General features: G+C 42.5%; 1 protein-coding gene and 1 long non-coding RNA gene across 2 annotated transcripts in view; one reads left to right on the top strand and one right to left on the bottom strand.

The window, feature by feature from the left end:
• The window catches only part of LOC133091027 (uncharacterized), a 62,911-nt gene that overhangs the window by 24,444 nt on the left and 21,253 nt on the right, over window positions 1–17,214 (top strand). The gene's annotated exons all lie outside the window — the stretch shown is intronic.
• ABLIM3 (actin binding LIM protein family member 3) overlaps window positions 14,802–17,214 on the bottom strand; it is a 145,935-nt gene continuing 143,522 nt past the window's right edge. The window contains exon 22 of the mRNA XM_061189828.1: window positions 14,802–16,920. Coding sequence (XP_061045811.1) covers window positions 16,807–16,920 — 114 coding nt within the window. The 3' untranslated portion in view covers window positions 14,802–16,806. The remainder of the gene's footprint in view (window positions 16,921–17,214) is intronic.

The following is a 17,214-nucleotide window of genomic DNA, read 5'->3' as shown; positions in this document are numbered from 1 at the left end:
ACTCTTGAATTTGTTGAGGTTTGTTTTGTGCCCTAGTATGTTGTCATTCCTAGAGAATCTTCCATGTGCACTTGAAAAGAATGTGTATTCTGGGTTTTTTTGGATGTAATATCCTGAAAATATAAATTAAGTCTAACTGTTCCATTGTATCATTTAGGACCTCTGTTGCCTTATTGATTTTCTGTCTGGAAGATCTGTCCATTGATGTGAGTGAGGTGATAAAGTCTCCTACTATTATTGTATTCCCATCAATTTCTCCCTTTATGTCTGTTAGTATTTGTTTTATGTATTTGGGTGCTCCTATATTGGGTGCATATATGTTGATGAGTGTAAAATCCTCTTCTTTTATTGAGCGTTTTATCATTGTATAGTGTCCTTCTTTGTCTTCCTTTATGGCCTTTGTTTTAAAGTTTATTTTGTCTGGTATGAGTATTGCGACTCCCGCTTTCTTGTCATTTCCGCTTGCCTGAAATATATTTTTCCATTCCCTCACTTTCAATCTATGCGTATCCTTTGCTGTAAAGTGAGTCTCTTGTTGTAGGCAGCATATTGTAGGCTCTTGTTTTTTAATCCAGTCTGCCACTCTATGTCTTTTGATTGGAGCATTTAGTCCATTGACATTTAAGGTAATTATTGATAAATATGTATTTATTGCCATTTTAAACCTTGTTTTCCAGTTGATTCTATGTTTCTTCTTGTTCCTTTCTTTTTCTTTTTGTGGTTTGATGATTTCTTTTATCTTATGCTTGTGTTCTCTTCTTTTTGGTTTTTGTGGATCTACTGTATGTGTTTGATTTGTGGTTACTCTGTTTTTCAAGTATGTTAACCCTTTCCTATATCTGCTTGCTTTAGACTGATAGTCATATAGGCTCAAACACATTCTAAAAAACAGATTTCCTCTTTTACATCTTCATGTTTATCCTTTTGCTGTTCCTGTGTTTATCATCACTTTCCAAATAGGTTTTTTTTTTTTCTTTTTGATCTGTATACTGGCTTATTTAAGTGATTTACTTTCCAACTGTAATTTTCTCTTTCCTATGTCTTCTTGCTTCTTTTCTATTTAGAGAAGACCTTTCAGTATTTCTTTTAGGAGAGGTTTAGTATTGCTGTATTCTTTTAGTTTTTGCTTGTCTGAGAAATTATTTATCTCTCCTCCTATTTTATTTTTATTTTTTAAAGATTTTTTTTTTTTAAGTAAATTTATTTATTTATTTATGGGTGTGTTGGGTCTTCGTTGCTGCGCGCGGGCTTTCTCTAGTTGCGGCGAGCGGGGGCTACTCTTTGTTGCGGTGCGTGGGCTTCTCATTGCGGTGGCTTCTTTTGTTGCAGAGCACAGGCTCTAGGCACGTGGGCTTCAGTACTTGTGGCACACAGGCTCAGTAGTTGTGGCTCGCAGGCTCTAGAGCTCAGGCTCAGTAGTTGTGGCACATGGGCTTAGTTGCTTTGCAGCATGTGGGATCTTCCCGGACCAGGGCTCGAACCCGTGTCCCCTGCATTGGCAGGTGGATTCTTAACCACTGCGCCACCAGGGAAGCCCTAAAGATTTTTTTGATGTGGACCATTTTTAAAGTCTTTATTGAATTTGTTAGAGTATTGCTACTGTTTTTTGTTTTGGTTTTATGGCCACGAGGCTTGTGGGATCTTAGCTCCCTGACCAGGCATCGAACCTGCACCCCCTGCATTGGAAGGCGAAGTCTTAACCACTGGACCCCTAGGGAAGTCTGTCTCCTTCTATTATTTTTTCTAAATTAATTAATTAATTAATTTTGGCTACGTTGGGTCTTTGTTGCTGCGCGTGGGCTTTCTCTAGTTGCGGCGAGTGGGGGCTACTCTTCGTTGCAATGTGCAGGCTTCTCACCACGGTGGCTTCTCTTGCTGCAGAGCATGGGCTCTAGGCACGCGGGCTTCAATAGCTGTGGCACGCGGGCTCAGTAGTTGTGGCACATGGGCTTAGTTGCTCCACAGCATGTGGGATCTTCCCGGACCAGGGCTCAAACGCGTGTCCCCTGCATTGGCAGGCGGATTCTTAACCACTGCGCCACCAGGGAAGTCCCTCCTCCTATTTTAAATGATAATCTTGCTGGGTAGAATATTCTAGGTTGCAGAATTTTCCCTTTCAAGACTTTGAATAATATTTTGCCACTCCCTTCTGGCCTGCATTGTTTCTGTAGAGAAATCAGCCTTATGGGGGTTCCCTTGTAATTAACTCTTTGTTTTTTTCTTGCTGCCTTTAGAATCCTCTCTTTAACTTTTGCCATTTTTATTATAATATTTCTTGGTGTAGGTCTGCTTGGGTTCATCTTGTTTGGGACCCTCTGTGCTTCTTGTATCTGGATATCTATTTCCTTCTTTAGGTTTGGGAAGTTTTCAGCCATAATTTCTTCACATACATTTTCAATCCCCTTTTCTCTTTCATCTCCTTCTGGAATCCCTATTATGTGTGGATTGGCACACTTTGGTAGTGTAGACCCATATGTCTATGCTACGGTAGTGTGGTCTACACTACTATGCTAGACCCATAGGTCTCTTATATTGCTTTCTTTTTTGTTTCATTTGGCTTTCTGTCTGCTGTTCTGGTTGGGTAATTTCTATTATTCTCTCTTCCAGATCATTTTTTCTTTCTTCTCCATTATTCATTCTGCTGTACATTACCTTTAGCTCAGCTTTCATCTTGGCAAATGAATTTTCTAATTTTTCTTGGCTGCTCCTCATAGTTTCTAGTTCCTTTTTACAGTAATCTGCATTTCTGTCAATTGCCTGTCTTAATTCCTGCAGTATTTTCATTACCTCCTTTTTTTTTAAACAAATTTTTAAAAAATTAATTAATTAATTAATTTAGTTTTGGCTGCACTGGGTCTTTGTTGCTGCACCTGAGCTTTCTCTGGTTGTGGCGAGCGGGGGCTACTCTTCGTTGTGGTGCGCGGGCTTCTCATTGCAGTGGCTTCTCTTGTTGCGGAGCATGGGTTCTAGGCGTGTGGGCTCAGTAGTTGTGGCACACGGGCTTAGTTGCTGCACGGCATGTGGGATCTTCCCAGACCAGGGCTCGAACCCATGTCCCCTGCATTGGCAGGCGGATTCTTAACCACTGCGCCACCAGGGAAGTGCCATTACCTCCTTTTGAATTCGGTGTCTGTTAGATTGACGAGGTCTGTTTCATTGTTTCTTCCTTCAGGGGAAATCTCCTGGTCTTTTAACTGGGAGTGGTTTCTCTGCTTCTTCATTTTACTTATATTTCTCTTACTCTGTGAGTTTAGGAGAAACAGTTATCTATTATAGTCTTAGAGGGCTATTTATATGTGGGAGCGTCCCTGTGTAGCTTGTGTGGGTTTAATAATTTTTTGGCATGAGGGCTGCTTTCATTTGGATGCTTGCCATCTCTTTCCTCAGTGTGTGCTGGCCATTATCCCCTTGATAGGGGGTGTGTAGGTATGTGGTCTATATGTGCTCCCAGGAAGGCGGGGGCAGTGATTGGCACCTGGTTGTGGGACTCTCATCGGCAGTGGCCAAAAAACACTCCCAGGAAGTTGGGTGCAGCGATTGGCGCCTGCTCATAGGACTCTCGGCGGCAGCAGTGGCCCATGCCCACCTTTGGAGCCTGAGATGGCAGTGGTGCCTCCCGCCTGCCCCCAGAGCTCATGTAGGTGGTGCCCTGTTGCCTGAGAGTGTGTGTGCAGAGAATAAAGCTCCTATGGTGGTCCTGCCCCTCTCCTTGCCTGCCCCACAACAATGGTGCCTTGCCTTTCTGGCGGGCCCAGGCTTTTTCCTGTACACCCTCTGTTATGGTGTGCAACATCCCAGCCCTTTCAGGGGGCTCCTCATTGCAGCCAGTCCCAGTCTTCTCCCCGCAGCCAGTCCCAGTCTTCTCCCCAGGTCTGATGTCTGAAGCCCAAGCCTCAGCACCCAAACCCCTCCCGCACCAGCAAACCAGCATCTCAAGCTGGGGAGTGCAGGGCGGTGGCACTGACTGTCTGTGCATGTCTCTCTCTGCTTTGCCCTCTGTATTCTGGTTGCTGCACTCTCCTCCGAGGCTCCGAAGCTCCACCCTGTCCCTGCTGATCTCCCCACCAGCGAGGGGACTTCCCAGCGTGCCAAGACCTTTACTCTTTCACAGCTCCCTCCCAGTGGCACAGGTCCCATCCGTTATTCCTTTCTCTCTCTCTCTTTTTTTTTTTTTTGTCCTATCCAGTTACATGGAGATTTTTTTGCCCTTTTGGAAGTCTGAGGTCTTCTGACAGCATTCAGTAGATGTTCTGTGAGAATTGTTCCACATTTATTTTTGACGTATTTATGGGAGGAGGGGAGCTCCATGTCCTACTCCTTAGATCTTGATCCAATCTCCTAACAAAGTTTTATAGTTCTTAGGGTCTAGGTCTTTCATCTCTTTGGCTAGGTTTTTTCCTAGGTTTTTTTTTTTTTTTGAAGCGATTTTAAACAGGATTGTTTTTTTACTCTCTTTTTCTATTTTATTGTTAGTGAAAAGAAATGCAACAGATTTCTGTATGTTAATCTTGTATCCTGCTACTTTGCTGAATTCATTTATTCTAATACTTTTTGTGTGGAGGGTTTTCTATATAGAGTATCATATCATTTGCATATAATGACAGTTCTACCTTTTCCCTTCCAATCTGTATACCTTTTATTTCTTTTTCTTGTCTGATTGCTGTTGCTAGGAATTCCAATACTATGTTGAATAGAAGTGGTGAGAGTGGGCATCCTGTCTTGATCCAGAATTTAGCAGGAAGGCTTTCAGCTTTTCACCATTGAGTATTATGTTGGCTGTGGGTTTGTCATAAATAGCTTTTATTATGTTGAGATAAGTTCCCTCTGTACCCACTCTGGTTATTTATTTATTTATTTTTTTATCATGAATGGATGCTGAATTTTGTCAAATGCTTTTTCTGCATCTTTTGAGATGATCATGTGGTTTTTGTCTTTTCTTTTGTTAATGTGGTGTATCACATTGATTGATTTGCATATGTTGAACCATCCTTGTGACCCTGAATGAATTCAACTTGATCATGGTGTATGATCCTTTTCATATATTGTTGGATTAGGTTTGCTAATGCTTTGTTGAGGATTTCCACATCTATATTCATCAAAAATATTGGTCTGTAATTTTTCTATAGTGTCCTTGGTTTTGGTATCAGGGTGATGGTGGCTTCATAGAATTACTTGGGGAGTGTTCCCTCCTCTTCAGTCTTCTGAAATATTTTGAGAAGGCTAGGTATAACTTCTTTGATGTTTGTAGGTGATTGTAGAATTCCCCAGTGAAGCCATCCAGCCCTGGACTTTTGTTTGTAGGGAATTTTTAAATTATAGGTTCTATTCCACTTTTAGTGATCGGTCTCTTCAAATTATCTGTTTCTTCTTCACTCAGTTTTGGAAGGCTGTATGTTTCTGGAAACTTGTCCATTTCTTCTAGGTTGTCCAACTTGTTGGCATATAACTGTTCATAGCATTTTCTTAAAATTTTTTCCTGCAGTATGGGTTGTTATTTCTCCTCTTTCATTTCTTATTTTGCTTATTTGGGTCCTCTTTATCTTCTTCTTGGTGAGCCTGGCTAGAGATTTGTCAATTTTGTTTATCCTTTCAAAAAACCAGCTCTTGGTTTATTGATCTTTTCTATTTTTTTGATCTCTATTTTATTTATTTCCTCTCTGATATTTTTTATTTCCTTTCTCCTGCTGAATTTGGATTTTGTTTGTTCTTCTTTTTCTGATTCTTTTAGGTGGTAGGTTAGGTTGTTTATTTGAGGTTTTTCTTGTTTCTTAGGGAAGACCTGTATTGCTATGAACTTCGCTCTTTGAACTGCTTTTGCTACATCCCATAGATTGTGTATGGTTGTTTTTTCATTATCATTTCTCGTGACATATTTTCTGGTTTCCTCTTTGATTTCATCATTGACTCATTGGTTTTTTTAGTAGCATATTGTTTAGTCTCCATGTGATAGTTTTTTCCATTTTTCTTTCTGTGGTTGATTTCTAGTTTCATACTGTGGTCAGAAAAGATGCTTGAAATAATTTCTATCCTATTAAATTGTTGTGGCTTGTTTTGTGTCTTAGTATGTGGTCTATCCTAGAGACTGTTCCATGCACGCTTCAGAAGAATGTGCATTCTGGTTTTTTTTTTTGGATGTAGTGTCCTATAGATATCAATTAAATCCAGCTGGTGTTGTGTCATTTAGTATCTCTGTTGCCGTATTGATTTTCTGCCTGGAAGATCTGTCCATTGATCTTGTTAAAGTCTCCTACTATTATTGTATTCCTGTCAGCTTCTCCCTTTATATCTCTTAGTATTTGTTTTGTATATTTAGGTGCTCCTATATTAGGTGCATATATTTTAACGAGTGTAATGTCCTCCTCCTGTATTGATCCCTTTATCATTATATAATGTCCTTCTTTGTCTTTCGTTATGGACTTTGTTTTCAAGTTTATTTTGTCTGATATGAGTATTAGTACCCCAGCTTTCTTCTCATTTCTGTTTGTGAAATATCTTTTCTATCCCCTCACTTTCAATCTGTGTATGTCTTCTGCCCTGAAGTGAGTCTCTTGTGGGCAGCATATTGTAGGTTATTGTTTTTTTAATCCAATCTGCCACTGTATGTTTTTTGATTGGAGCATTTACTCCATTGACATTTAAAGTAATTGTTTTATTTATTTTTTAACATCTTTATTGGAGTATAATTGCTTTACAATGGTGTGTTAGTTTCTGCTTTATAACAAAGTGAATCAGCTATACATATACATATATCCCCATATCTCCTCCCTCTTGCATCTCCCTCCCACCCTCCCTATCCCACCCCTCTAGGTGGTCACAAAGCACTGAGCTGATCTCCCTGTGCTATGTGGCTGCTTCCCACTAGCTATCTATTTTACATTTGGTAGTGTATATATATCCATGCCACTCTCTCACTTCGTCCCAGCTTACCTTTCCCCCTCCCTGTGTCCTCAAGTCCATTCTCTACGTCTGCATCTTTATTCCTGTCCTGCCCCTAGGTTCTTCATAACCATTTTTTTTTGATTCCATATGTATGTGTTAGCGTATGGTATTTGTTTTTCTCTTTCTGACTTACTTCACTCTGTATGACAGACTCTAGGTCCATCCACCTCACTACAAATAACTCAATTTCATTTCTTTTGATGGCTGAGTAATATTCCATTGTATATATGTGCCACATCTTCTTTATCCATTCATCTGTTGATGGACTTAGGTTGCTTCCATGTTCTGGCTGTTGTAAATAGTGCTGCATTGAACATTGTGGTACATGACTCCTTTTGAATTATGGTTTTCTCAGAGTATATGCCCAGTAGTGGGATTGCTGGGTCGTATGGTAGTTCTATTTTTAGTTTTTTAAGGAACCTGCATACTGTTCTCCATAGTGGCTGTATCAATTTACATTCCCACCAACAGTGCAAGAGGGTTCCCTTTTCTCCACATCCTCTCCAGCATATATTGTTTGTAGATTTTTTGATGATGGCCATTCTGACTGGTGTGAGGTGATACCTCACTGTAGTTTTGATTTGCATTTCTATAATAACTAGTGATGTTGAGCATTCTTTCATGTGTTTGTTGGCAATCTGTATGTCTTCTTTGGAGAAATGTCTGTTTAGGTCTTCTGCCCATTTTTGGATTGGGTTGTTTGTTTTTTTGATATTGAGCTGCATGAGCTGCTTGTAAATTTTGGAGATCAATCCTTTGTCAGTTGCTTCATTTGCAAATATTTTCTCCCATTCTGAGGGTTATCTTTTCGTCTTGTTTATGGTTTCCTTTGCTGGGCAAAAGCTTTGAAGTTTCATTAGGTCCCATTTGTTTATTTTTGCTTTTATTTCCATTTCTCTAGGAGGTGGATCAAAAAGGATCTTGCTGTGATTTATGTCATAGAGTGTTCTGCCTATGTTTTCCTCTAAGAGTTTTATAGTGTCTGGCCTTACATTTAGGTCTTTAATCCATTTTGAGTTTATTTTTGTGTATGGTGTTAGGGAGTGTTTGAATTTCATTCTTTTACACGTAGCTGTCCAGTTTTCCCAGCACCACTTATTGAAGGGGCTGTTTTTTCTCCATTGTATATTCTTGCCTCCTTTATCAAAAATAAGGTGACCATATGTGCGTGGGTTTATCTCTGGGCTTTCTATCCTGTTCCCTTGATCTATGTTTCTGTTTTTGTGCCAGTACCATACTGTCTTGATTACTGTAGCTTTGTAGTATAGCCTGAAGTCTGGGAGCCTGATTCCTCCAGCTGCGTTTTTCTTTCTCAAGATTGCTTTGGCTATTCGGGGTCTTTTGTGTTTCCATACAAATTGTGAAATTTTTTGTTCTAGTTCTGTGAAAAATGTCAGTGGTAGTTTGATAGGGATTGCATTGAATCTGTAGATTACTTTGGGTAGTATAGTCCATTTCACAATGTTGATTTTTCCAATCCAAGAACATGGTATATCTCTCCATCTGTTTGTATCATCTTTAATTTCTTTCATCAGTGTCTTATAGTTTTCTGCATACAGGTCTTTTGTCTCCTTAGGTAGGTTTATTCCTAGGTATTTTATTCTTTGTGTTGCAATGGTAAATGGGAGTGTTTCCTTAATTTCTCTTTCAGATTTTTCATCATTAGTGTATAGGAATGCAAGAGATTTCTGTGCATTAATTTTGTATCCTGCTACTTTACCAAATTCATTGATTAGCTCTAGTCGTTTTCTGGTAGTGTCTTTAGGATTCTCTGTGTATAGTATCATGTCATCTGCAAACAGTGACAGCTTTACTTCTTCTTTTCTGACTTGGATTCCTTTTATTTCTTTTTGTTCTCTGATTGCTGTGGCTAATACTTCCAAAACTATGTTGAATATTAGTGGTGAGAGTGAGCAACCTTGTCTTGTTCCTGATCTTAGTGGAAACAGTTTCAGTTTTTCACCATTGAGAATGGGGTTGGCTGTGGGTTTGTCATATGTGGCCTTTATTATGTTGAGGTAAGTTTGCTCTATGCCTACTTTCTGGAGGGTTTTTATCATAAATGGGTGTTGAATTTTGTCGAAAGCTTTTTCTGCATCTATTGAGATGATCATATGGTTTTTATCCTTCAATTTGTTAATATGGTGTATCACATTGATTGATTTGCGTATATTGAAGAATCTTTGCATTCCTGGGATAAGGCCCACTTGATCATGGTGTATGATCCTTTTAATGTGCTGTTGGATTCTGTTCGCTAGGATTTTGTTGAGGATTTTTGCCTCTATGTTCATCAGTGATATTGGCCTGTAGTTTTCTTTCTTTGTGACATCTTTGTCTAGTTTTGGTATCAGGGTGATGGTAGCCTCGTAGAATGAGTTTGGGAGTGTTCCTCCCTCTGCTATATTTTGGAAGAGTTTGAGAAGGATAGGTGTTGGCTCTTCTCTAAACGTTTAATAGAATTCGCCTGTGAAGCCATCTGGTCCTGGGCATTTGTTTGTTGGAAGATTTTTAATCACAGTCTCAATTTCAGTGCTTGTGATTGGTCTGTTTATATTTTCTATTTGTTCCTGGTTCAGTCTTGGAAGGTTGTGCTTTTCTAAGAATGTGTCCATTTCTTCCAGGTTGTTCATTTTATTGGCATATAGTTGCTTGTAGTAATCTCTCATGATCCTTTGTAGTGTCAGTTGTTACTTCTCCTTTTTCATTTCTAATTCTGTTGATTTGAGTCTTCTCCCTTTTTTTCTTGATGAGTCTGGCTAATGGTTTATCAATTTTGTTTATCTTCTCAAAGAACCAGCTTTTAGTTTTATTGATCTTTGCTAATGTTTCCTTCATTTCTTTTTCATTTATTTCTGATCTGATCTTTATGATTTCTTTCCTTCTGCTAACTTTGGGGTTTTTTTGTCTTCTTTCTCTAATTGCTTTAGGTGTAAGGTTAGGTTGTTTATTTGAGATACTTCTTGTTTCTTGAGGTAGGATTGTAGTGGTATAAACTTCCGTCTTAGAACTTCTTTTGCTGCATCCCATAGGTTTTGGGTCGTCATGTTTTCATTGTCATTTGTCTCTAGGTATTTTTTGATTTCCTCTTTGATTTCTTCAGTGATCCCTTGGTTATTAAGTAGTGTATTGTTTAGACTCCATGTGTTTGTATTTTTTACAGATTTTTTCCTGTAATTGATATCTAGTCTGATAGCGTTGTGGTCAGAGAAGATACTTGATACGATTCGAATATTCTTAAATTTACCAAGGCTTGCTTTGTGACCCAAGATATGATCTATCCTGGAGAATGTTCCATGAGCACTTGAGAAGAAAGTGTATTCTGTTGTTTTGGATGGAATGTCCTATAAATATCAATTAAGTCCGTCTTCTTTAATGTATCATTTAAAGCTTGTGTTTCCTTGTTTATTTTCATTTTGGATGATCTGTCCATTGGTGAAAGTGGGGTGTGAAGTCCCCTACTATGATTGTGTTACTGTCGATTACCCCTTTTATGGCTGTTAGCATTTGCCTTATGTGTTGAGGTGCTCCTATGTTGGGTGCATAAATATTTACAATTGTTATATCTTCTTCTTGGATTGATCCCTTGATCATTATGTAGTGTCTTTCTTCGTCTCTTGTAATAGTCTTTATTTTAAAGTCTATTTTGTCTGATATGAGAATTTAAAGTAATTATTGATAAGTTTGTGTTTACTGCCATTTTAAACCTTGTTTTCCAGTTGATTTGGTAATTCTTTGTTCCTTTCTCCTTTTTTGTTTTTCCTTTTGTGGTTTGATGGTTTTCTTTTGTATTATGCTTGAGTTCCTTTTGTTTTGGTTTTTGTGAATCTATTGTATGTTTTGGACTTGTGGTTACTCTGGTTTTCAAGTATGTTAACCCATACCTATATCTACTTGCTTTAGACTAATAGTCATATAAGTTCAAACACATTCTAAAAGTTCTACCTCGGACTTCCCTGGTGGCACAGCGGTTAAGAATCTGCCTGCCAATGCAGGGGACAGGGGTTTGATCCCTGGTCTGGGAAGATCCCACATGCTGTGGAGCAACTAAGCCCGTGCACCACAACTACTGAGCCTGTGCGCTAGAGCCTGCGAGCCACACTACTGAGCCTCCATGCCACAAATACTTTCTGATCTTTTGTTGTTAGTGTATATAAGAGTGCAAGAGATTTCTGTGTATTAATTTTGTATCCTGCAACTTGACTGAATTCATTGATGAGCTACTCTAGTAGTTTTTTGGTAGCATCTTTAGGGTTTTCTATGTATAGTATCATGTCATCTGGAAGCAGTGATAGTTTTACTTCTTTTCCAATTTGGATTCATTTTATTTCTTTTTCTTCTCTGATTGCTGTGACTAGGACTTCCAAAACCATGTTGAATAAAAGTGGCGAGAGTGGACATCCTTGTCTTGTTCCTGATCTTAGAGGAAATGCTTTCGGTTTTTCACTGTTGAGGATGATGTTAGCTGTGGGTTTATCATATATGGCCTTTATTATGGTGAGGTAGGTTCCCTCTGTGACCACTTTCTGGAGAGTTTTAAATCATAAATTGGTGTTGAATTTTGTCAAAAGCTTTTTCTGCATCTTTTGAGATGATCATATATTTTTTAAAATATTTATTTATTTATTTTATTCATTTTTGGCTGCGTCAGGTCTTAGTTGCGGCACGCGGGATCTTCACTGCAGCATGCGAGATCTTCCGTTGCCACGCACGGGCTCTTCATTGAGGCGCTTGGGCTTCTCTCTAGTTGTGGCACATGGGTTCCAGAGCGTGTGGCTCTGCAGTTTGTGGCACTCAGGCTCTCTAGTTGAGGCGCGCAGCCTCTCTAGTTGAGGCGCACAAGCTCAGTAGTTGTGGCGTGCAGGCTTAGTTGTCCTGCGGCATGTGGGATCCTAGTTCCCCACCCAGGGATCGAACCCTTGTCCCCTGCATCATAAGGTGGATTCTTTACCAGTGGACCAGCAGGGAAGTCCCCCATATGGTTTTTTAAAAAATAATTATTTATTTATTTATTTTTGGGGGCTGCGTCAGGTCTTAGTTGCGGCACACGGGATCTTCATTGTGGCATGTGGGATCTTTCGTTGCGGTGTGCGGGCTTCTCTCTAGTTGTGGCACTTGGGCTCTAGAGTGCGTGGGCTCAGTAGTTGCAGCACGTGGGCTCTCTAGTTGTGGCGCTTGGGCTCTAGAGTCTGCAGGCTTAGTTGCCCTGAAGCATGTGGGATCTTAGTTCCCCAACCAGGGATCGAACCCGTGTCCCCTGCATTGGAAGGCGGATTCTTAACCACTGGACCGCCAGGGAAGTCCTGATCATATGGTTTTAAATTCTTCAGTTTGTTAATGTGGTGATCACACTGATTGATTTGCGTATATTGAAGAATCTTTGCATGCCTGGGACATATCCCAGTTGATCATGGTGTATGATCCTTTTAACGTGTTGTTGGATTCGGTTTGCTAGTATTGTATTAAGGATTTTTGCGTCTATGTTCATCAGTGATATTGGCCTGTGATTTTCTTTTTTTGTAGTATCTTTGTCTTATTCATTGATTTTAGCTTGGTTTTTATCTTGGCAATTCAGTTGTCTAGTTTTGATTGGTTCCTCTTCATAGTTTCTAGTTCCTTGTTACAGTGATCTGCATTTCTGTCGATAATCTTTCTTAATTCCTTTAGCATTTTTATTACCTCCTTTTTGAACTTGGTGTCTAGCAGACTAGAGAGGTCTGTTTTACTGTTTGTTCTTTCAGGGGATTTCTGTTGTTCTTTCAGTTGGAGTAGCTCCTCTCTTTTTCATTTTACTTAAATTTCTCTGTATGAATTTAGGAGAAACACTTATCTACTGTGGTCTTGAAGGGCTGTTTTTTGTTTTTTGTTTTTGGTTTTTTTGGCCACGCTCTGTGGCATGTGGAATCCTAGTTCCCCAACCAGGGATTGAACCCACACCCCCTGCAGTGGAAGCACAGAGTCTTAACCACTGGACTGCCAGGGAAGTCCCATTGAAGGGCTGTTTTTAATGTATGAGTGTCCCTGTGTAGACTGTGTGAATCCAGTATTTTTGGTATGGATGACGGCCATGTCTTTCCTCAGAGTGGAAATTATCCCCTTGATGGGGGTGTGATTGGTATTGTGGTAACCAGAGTCTTCACTGGAGGTTGGGCGGGACCTCCTCTTTCCCCTGTGGCTGTCACAGCCCTGTCAGGGGTGGGGTCTGCTCCCCAGTTGTTTAAGTAGAAGCCCTGAGGGTTGGGTTTATTAGTAAGGCTGCATTGCCCTTAAGTGTGTGCTCTGTCCCCAAGGAGGTGAGTGCTGAAGCAAGTGAGGCCTGTGTGGTCACAGAGAACCTCTGCGCCACCTGTGCAGGCATCCCCGCTTTTGCCCAGAAGCAGCCCAAGGTTATGTCCCTTTCTCCGTAGTGTTTGTCCGAGACCTAGTGTCAGGCAGGCATTGGGGGCTGGGGCACTGTGGCTGCAGGAATCAAGGTGGTTGTGCTGCCACTTGGCACCTGGGGTGCCTCTATGATAGGGCTCTCCCAGGGCTTGTCTGCCCCAGATATGACTCCAAGCTGTGGTGTGAAGTAGGCAGGACTGGAGTGTTCCTGCTGGGAAAGGAACCACTGCATACTCCTCCCAAGGGGCTGTCGCAGGGGATGTGTGATTCTGTGATGGCTGTGCCACCTGGTGTGCTCACCAACGTGGTCCATTGATGCTGGACCCGTTCTTGAACCCGCCCCCGCTATGGGAGCCCTGATAATTGGCTCTGATGTCAGCCCCACTCCTGTCATGTGTGGACTCACAAAGTCCACCACCACTGGAGCTGTGTCCCTTCGTGAGCACGGTGACAGTGGGGCTCTTATGGTAGACCCATGCCCTGCCCTGTGCACGCTGATGTTGGGGCTCCTATGGTGGACTGTGCCCCTGTGGCGTGCGGTAACAGGGGTGGCCCAGACCACACTCCAGGCCCTTCTGGTTATTTCTGCACAGCTAGACTGAGTCCTCTCCCAGGGTCCCTCTCCTGAAGGCCGAGTTTCAGTGCCTAGCTGTTGTGCCTACTAGCAGGCCCGCCTTGATCGCATTTTGGGTTGAGAAGTGTGACGACGTGGCAGCCGTCAAGCACTGGTCTCTCTCTGCCCTGATTGTTAGCAGGCCAGCACACACACTCCTCATGAGCAGAGACCGGGCCCCTTCAGCTCCCTATCTGCCCTGGCGGACCTCCCAGCTGGCAAAGGGGTTCCCAGGGTGAGCGAACCTCTCTTCTGTCATAACTCCCTCCCAGGGGTGCTGGTCCCTTCCTGATGCCTTATTTTTCTTTTTGTCCTACCTGGTTACATGGGGATCTTACTTGCAGCTTTGGTTGTATAAGAGATCTTCTGCTAGTTTTCAGTCGGCTTTCCGTGAGAATTGTTCCACATTTAGATGTATTTTTGATGTGTGTGTGGGGGGAGGTGAATTCCATGTCCTTCTACTCTTGATCTCCCTCCTCTTGTGTTTGTCAAATAACTGCAACACTGAATCAGATGAGGTCAAATGCAGAGGCTGGGTGGTTTACTGACCATGAGTACTCTGACACTCAGCATGCTTCCCCACCTCCAGGTTCACTACCTCTTGGAAGTCGCCAGCTCACCTGGGTCTTATTATTATTCTCTGATCATAAAACCTTATTTGTTACTGGAACATCCTCTTCCATCCTGCAGGACCCTGTGTTCTGCAGGAAACAATTTGGGTAATGCTTACCTGGTCAAACTTTATTACAGGAGAAACTGAGGCCAAGGGAGGGCTGCTCTCTGACACTTTTATTTTGAAAAATGTGCATGGTTCAGTCTCTCCACACGTCACTCATCTCCACTCACACTAGAAACAACAGAAGGACACGAGTCTGGGTTGAAATTATGTGCATTTATGGGAAAAAAATATCCAACAATAACAAAAGCCCTTCAACCTCGCCAAGTTCTCAACCAGTGATAATGAGGCAGTTTCAATGATTGTGTCTGGCTGGGGACATTTCCAAAGGGGTCAGGACAGTTGAAAGACATTGGCCAAAAAGAAAAGACGCAGAGAGGGCTGACATTTTAAGTGAGAGCATATTAGACCTCCCTTATGGCCCCTCATCCTATCACCCTTTCAAGTTACAGTCTCCTCCCAGTTTACAAAGATCCTTCCTGAACTTCGCTCAAATGCAGTCTCTTCCAGAAAGCTTTCCTTGGTCTGCACCAGCTGCATATGCCTTCTTAGTAATGTGACATTTTCTCATGCTGTCTCCTATCACTTTCTGCCTCACATCCATCATGTTTGAGTACCTGCCTTACGGTACCCATTGTTAGTAGGCATGCCGCTGAGGTCGGGCCCCATGTTGCTCATACCAGTATTTCCGTCTCCCTCCCCCATTTAGTGCTCAGTATACAGCAGGTGCTCAGTATACAGCAGGTGCTCAGTGAGGGTTTGTTGAGTTGAAGTCAGTTCTACATTTGCCACCACACATAACCTCTTGAGAGTGATAACTGTCACCTCCACTTCTTCATCCTTCCTCCACGACCTCAGTGGTCTGACTCCAGCCATCTCCAGGAAGGAACAGACCCCACCAGACATCACCAACTCGTGGTTGCAGGTTTGGGGTGGGGAGAAGGTTAAGCTTTCACCCCTGTTCCAGAAGCCAAGGAGGCAGGAAAGGCAGCCACTGGGGAAATCAGTATGACCATGAGTGGTGTTGGCCAATGCTCCATTTTGGAATCTCATAAGTAGTCATTCTTCAAAAGTTTCCCCCATGAACCATGGCCAACTTTGCAATGCAAGCTGAGGACTGGTGGGGGTCTGGTTGGGTTGCTCTGCCAGCCCAGGGACCAGAAGACATAGGCCAGGAAACTTTCTATAGGACATGGCCTATATTACCTTTGGCGGGGGTGTTAGAGGTTGTCTGTCTAGTTGTTCGGTTGGAGCTGTGGTGGGAACATTAGCCCTGTGGTGAGTTGTCAGGCACATAGATTGTAGTAAGGCTGAAAAATACAGGCTGCAATAATGGGCCTCTCCTCCAAAGGGGGAAGGGTCAGGAGGTTCTGGGAGCAATGAGGGAGGGTCCCAAGAGGTCCTGCAGCTCCAGTGCTAACGGGTGCCCTGCTCTGTCTCCTGCTTCCAGCTCCTGCTCCCTCCCTCTGGTTCTCCACATAGGGGCCAGGCAGGGGGCCATTGGAAGTAATAGTGCAGGGAAGGGAAGTGCTTTTTCTTTTCCTACCATGAGGCGTAGATTTGGACTAGAGAGAGGTGAGGATCAAGGATAGAAGGAGGATTGAAGAGGAGAGGAGAGGCCAAGGCCCTATCCACTTGTTTACTTCTGTAACGAGTAGACATGAAACCCACATTTCTAGCTGCATCACCCCCAGACAGCATTGAGGTCCTAGTGGGGGTGATGAGAAAATTCTTCAGGGCTCTCAAAGGTGCTCAGTGACTTGGGGAGAATGCTGTGGATCCTCCCATGAGAGGGCCCCTCTGGGGCCAATAAGGTGTGAAAACTGCAGCATCCTCCCTGGAGACTGGGGAAAAGAGCCGAGAAGCAGAGAGAAGAGAGACTCCTTCAGGCACCTCCTTTAGCAAAGAGAGTTGGACCTTAGGGGACTCAAGTCAGGAGAGATGTTTCAGTATAAAAAGGCTTCCCAGTAAAAGGATGGGAGTCCCCACGAATCCCCTCCCAAATCCCATTGCACTTAGAAACGAGAAAGGAAGGAGCATAAAAATATCTTGAAGATATGGGCTTGCCTGACGATACAGAAAAGCAAGTCTCATGGCAGGCAGTGTGTCCCATTACACAAGAGAGGATTATACCGAGCTTCAGTATAGAGATTTTACATATATCTTTATATAAATGCATATATATTTATAGAGCTTCTGCCTAGAACAGCCGGGCTTGCTTCTTCAGTTCATTCCTCTTCCAGAGGGCCAGCCGGTCAAACTCGGAGATGGTCATGCCGAAGACTTGGTAGAACTCTTCCTGGGACAGGTGGCGCTGCAAGGAGGTGGGAGGAGACAGAGGGAACAGCTTGAGGATGTGAGGTGCAGGCTGGGGGCAGGTGGAGGCAGGAGTGGTTCCTGTACGTTTCCTCTGGGTACACTGTGCCTGGCACAGTGTCTGACCCATGGAAGGTGTAAGATGAATATCTGTTGAATGGATCAGTGTGTGAGTGGATGTTTCCTGCGAGGGACCTCTGTAGCTGGTCTGGCTGGAGAGGCCTCCCCCGCCCAGGACTCAGGTGGGACTTCTGCTTCACTTAAGTGCCTCTCGATGCATCCTAACTGACCT

This window comes from Eubalaena glacialis, chromosome 4 (assembly GCF_028564815.1).
Source record: "Eubalaena glacialis isolate mEubGla1 chromosome 4, mEubGla1.1.hap2.+ XY, whole genome shotgun sequence".
Lineage (NCBI taxonomy): Eukaryota > Metazoa > Chordata > Mammalia > Artiodactyla > Balaenidae > Eubalaena > Eubalaena glacialis.
The sequence above is the reverse complement of the archived record's forward strand: the minus strand, read 5'-3'. Positions and strand labels throughout refer to the sequence as shown.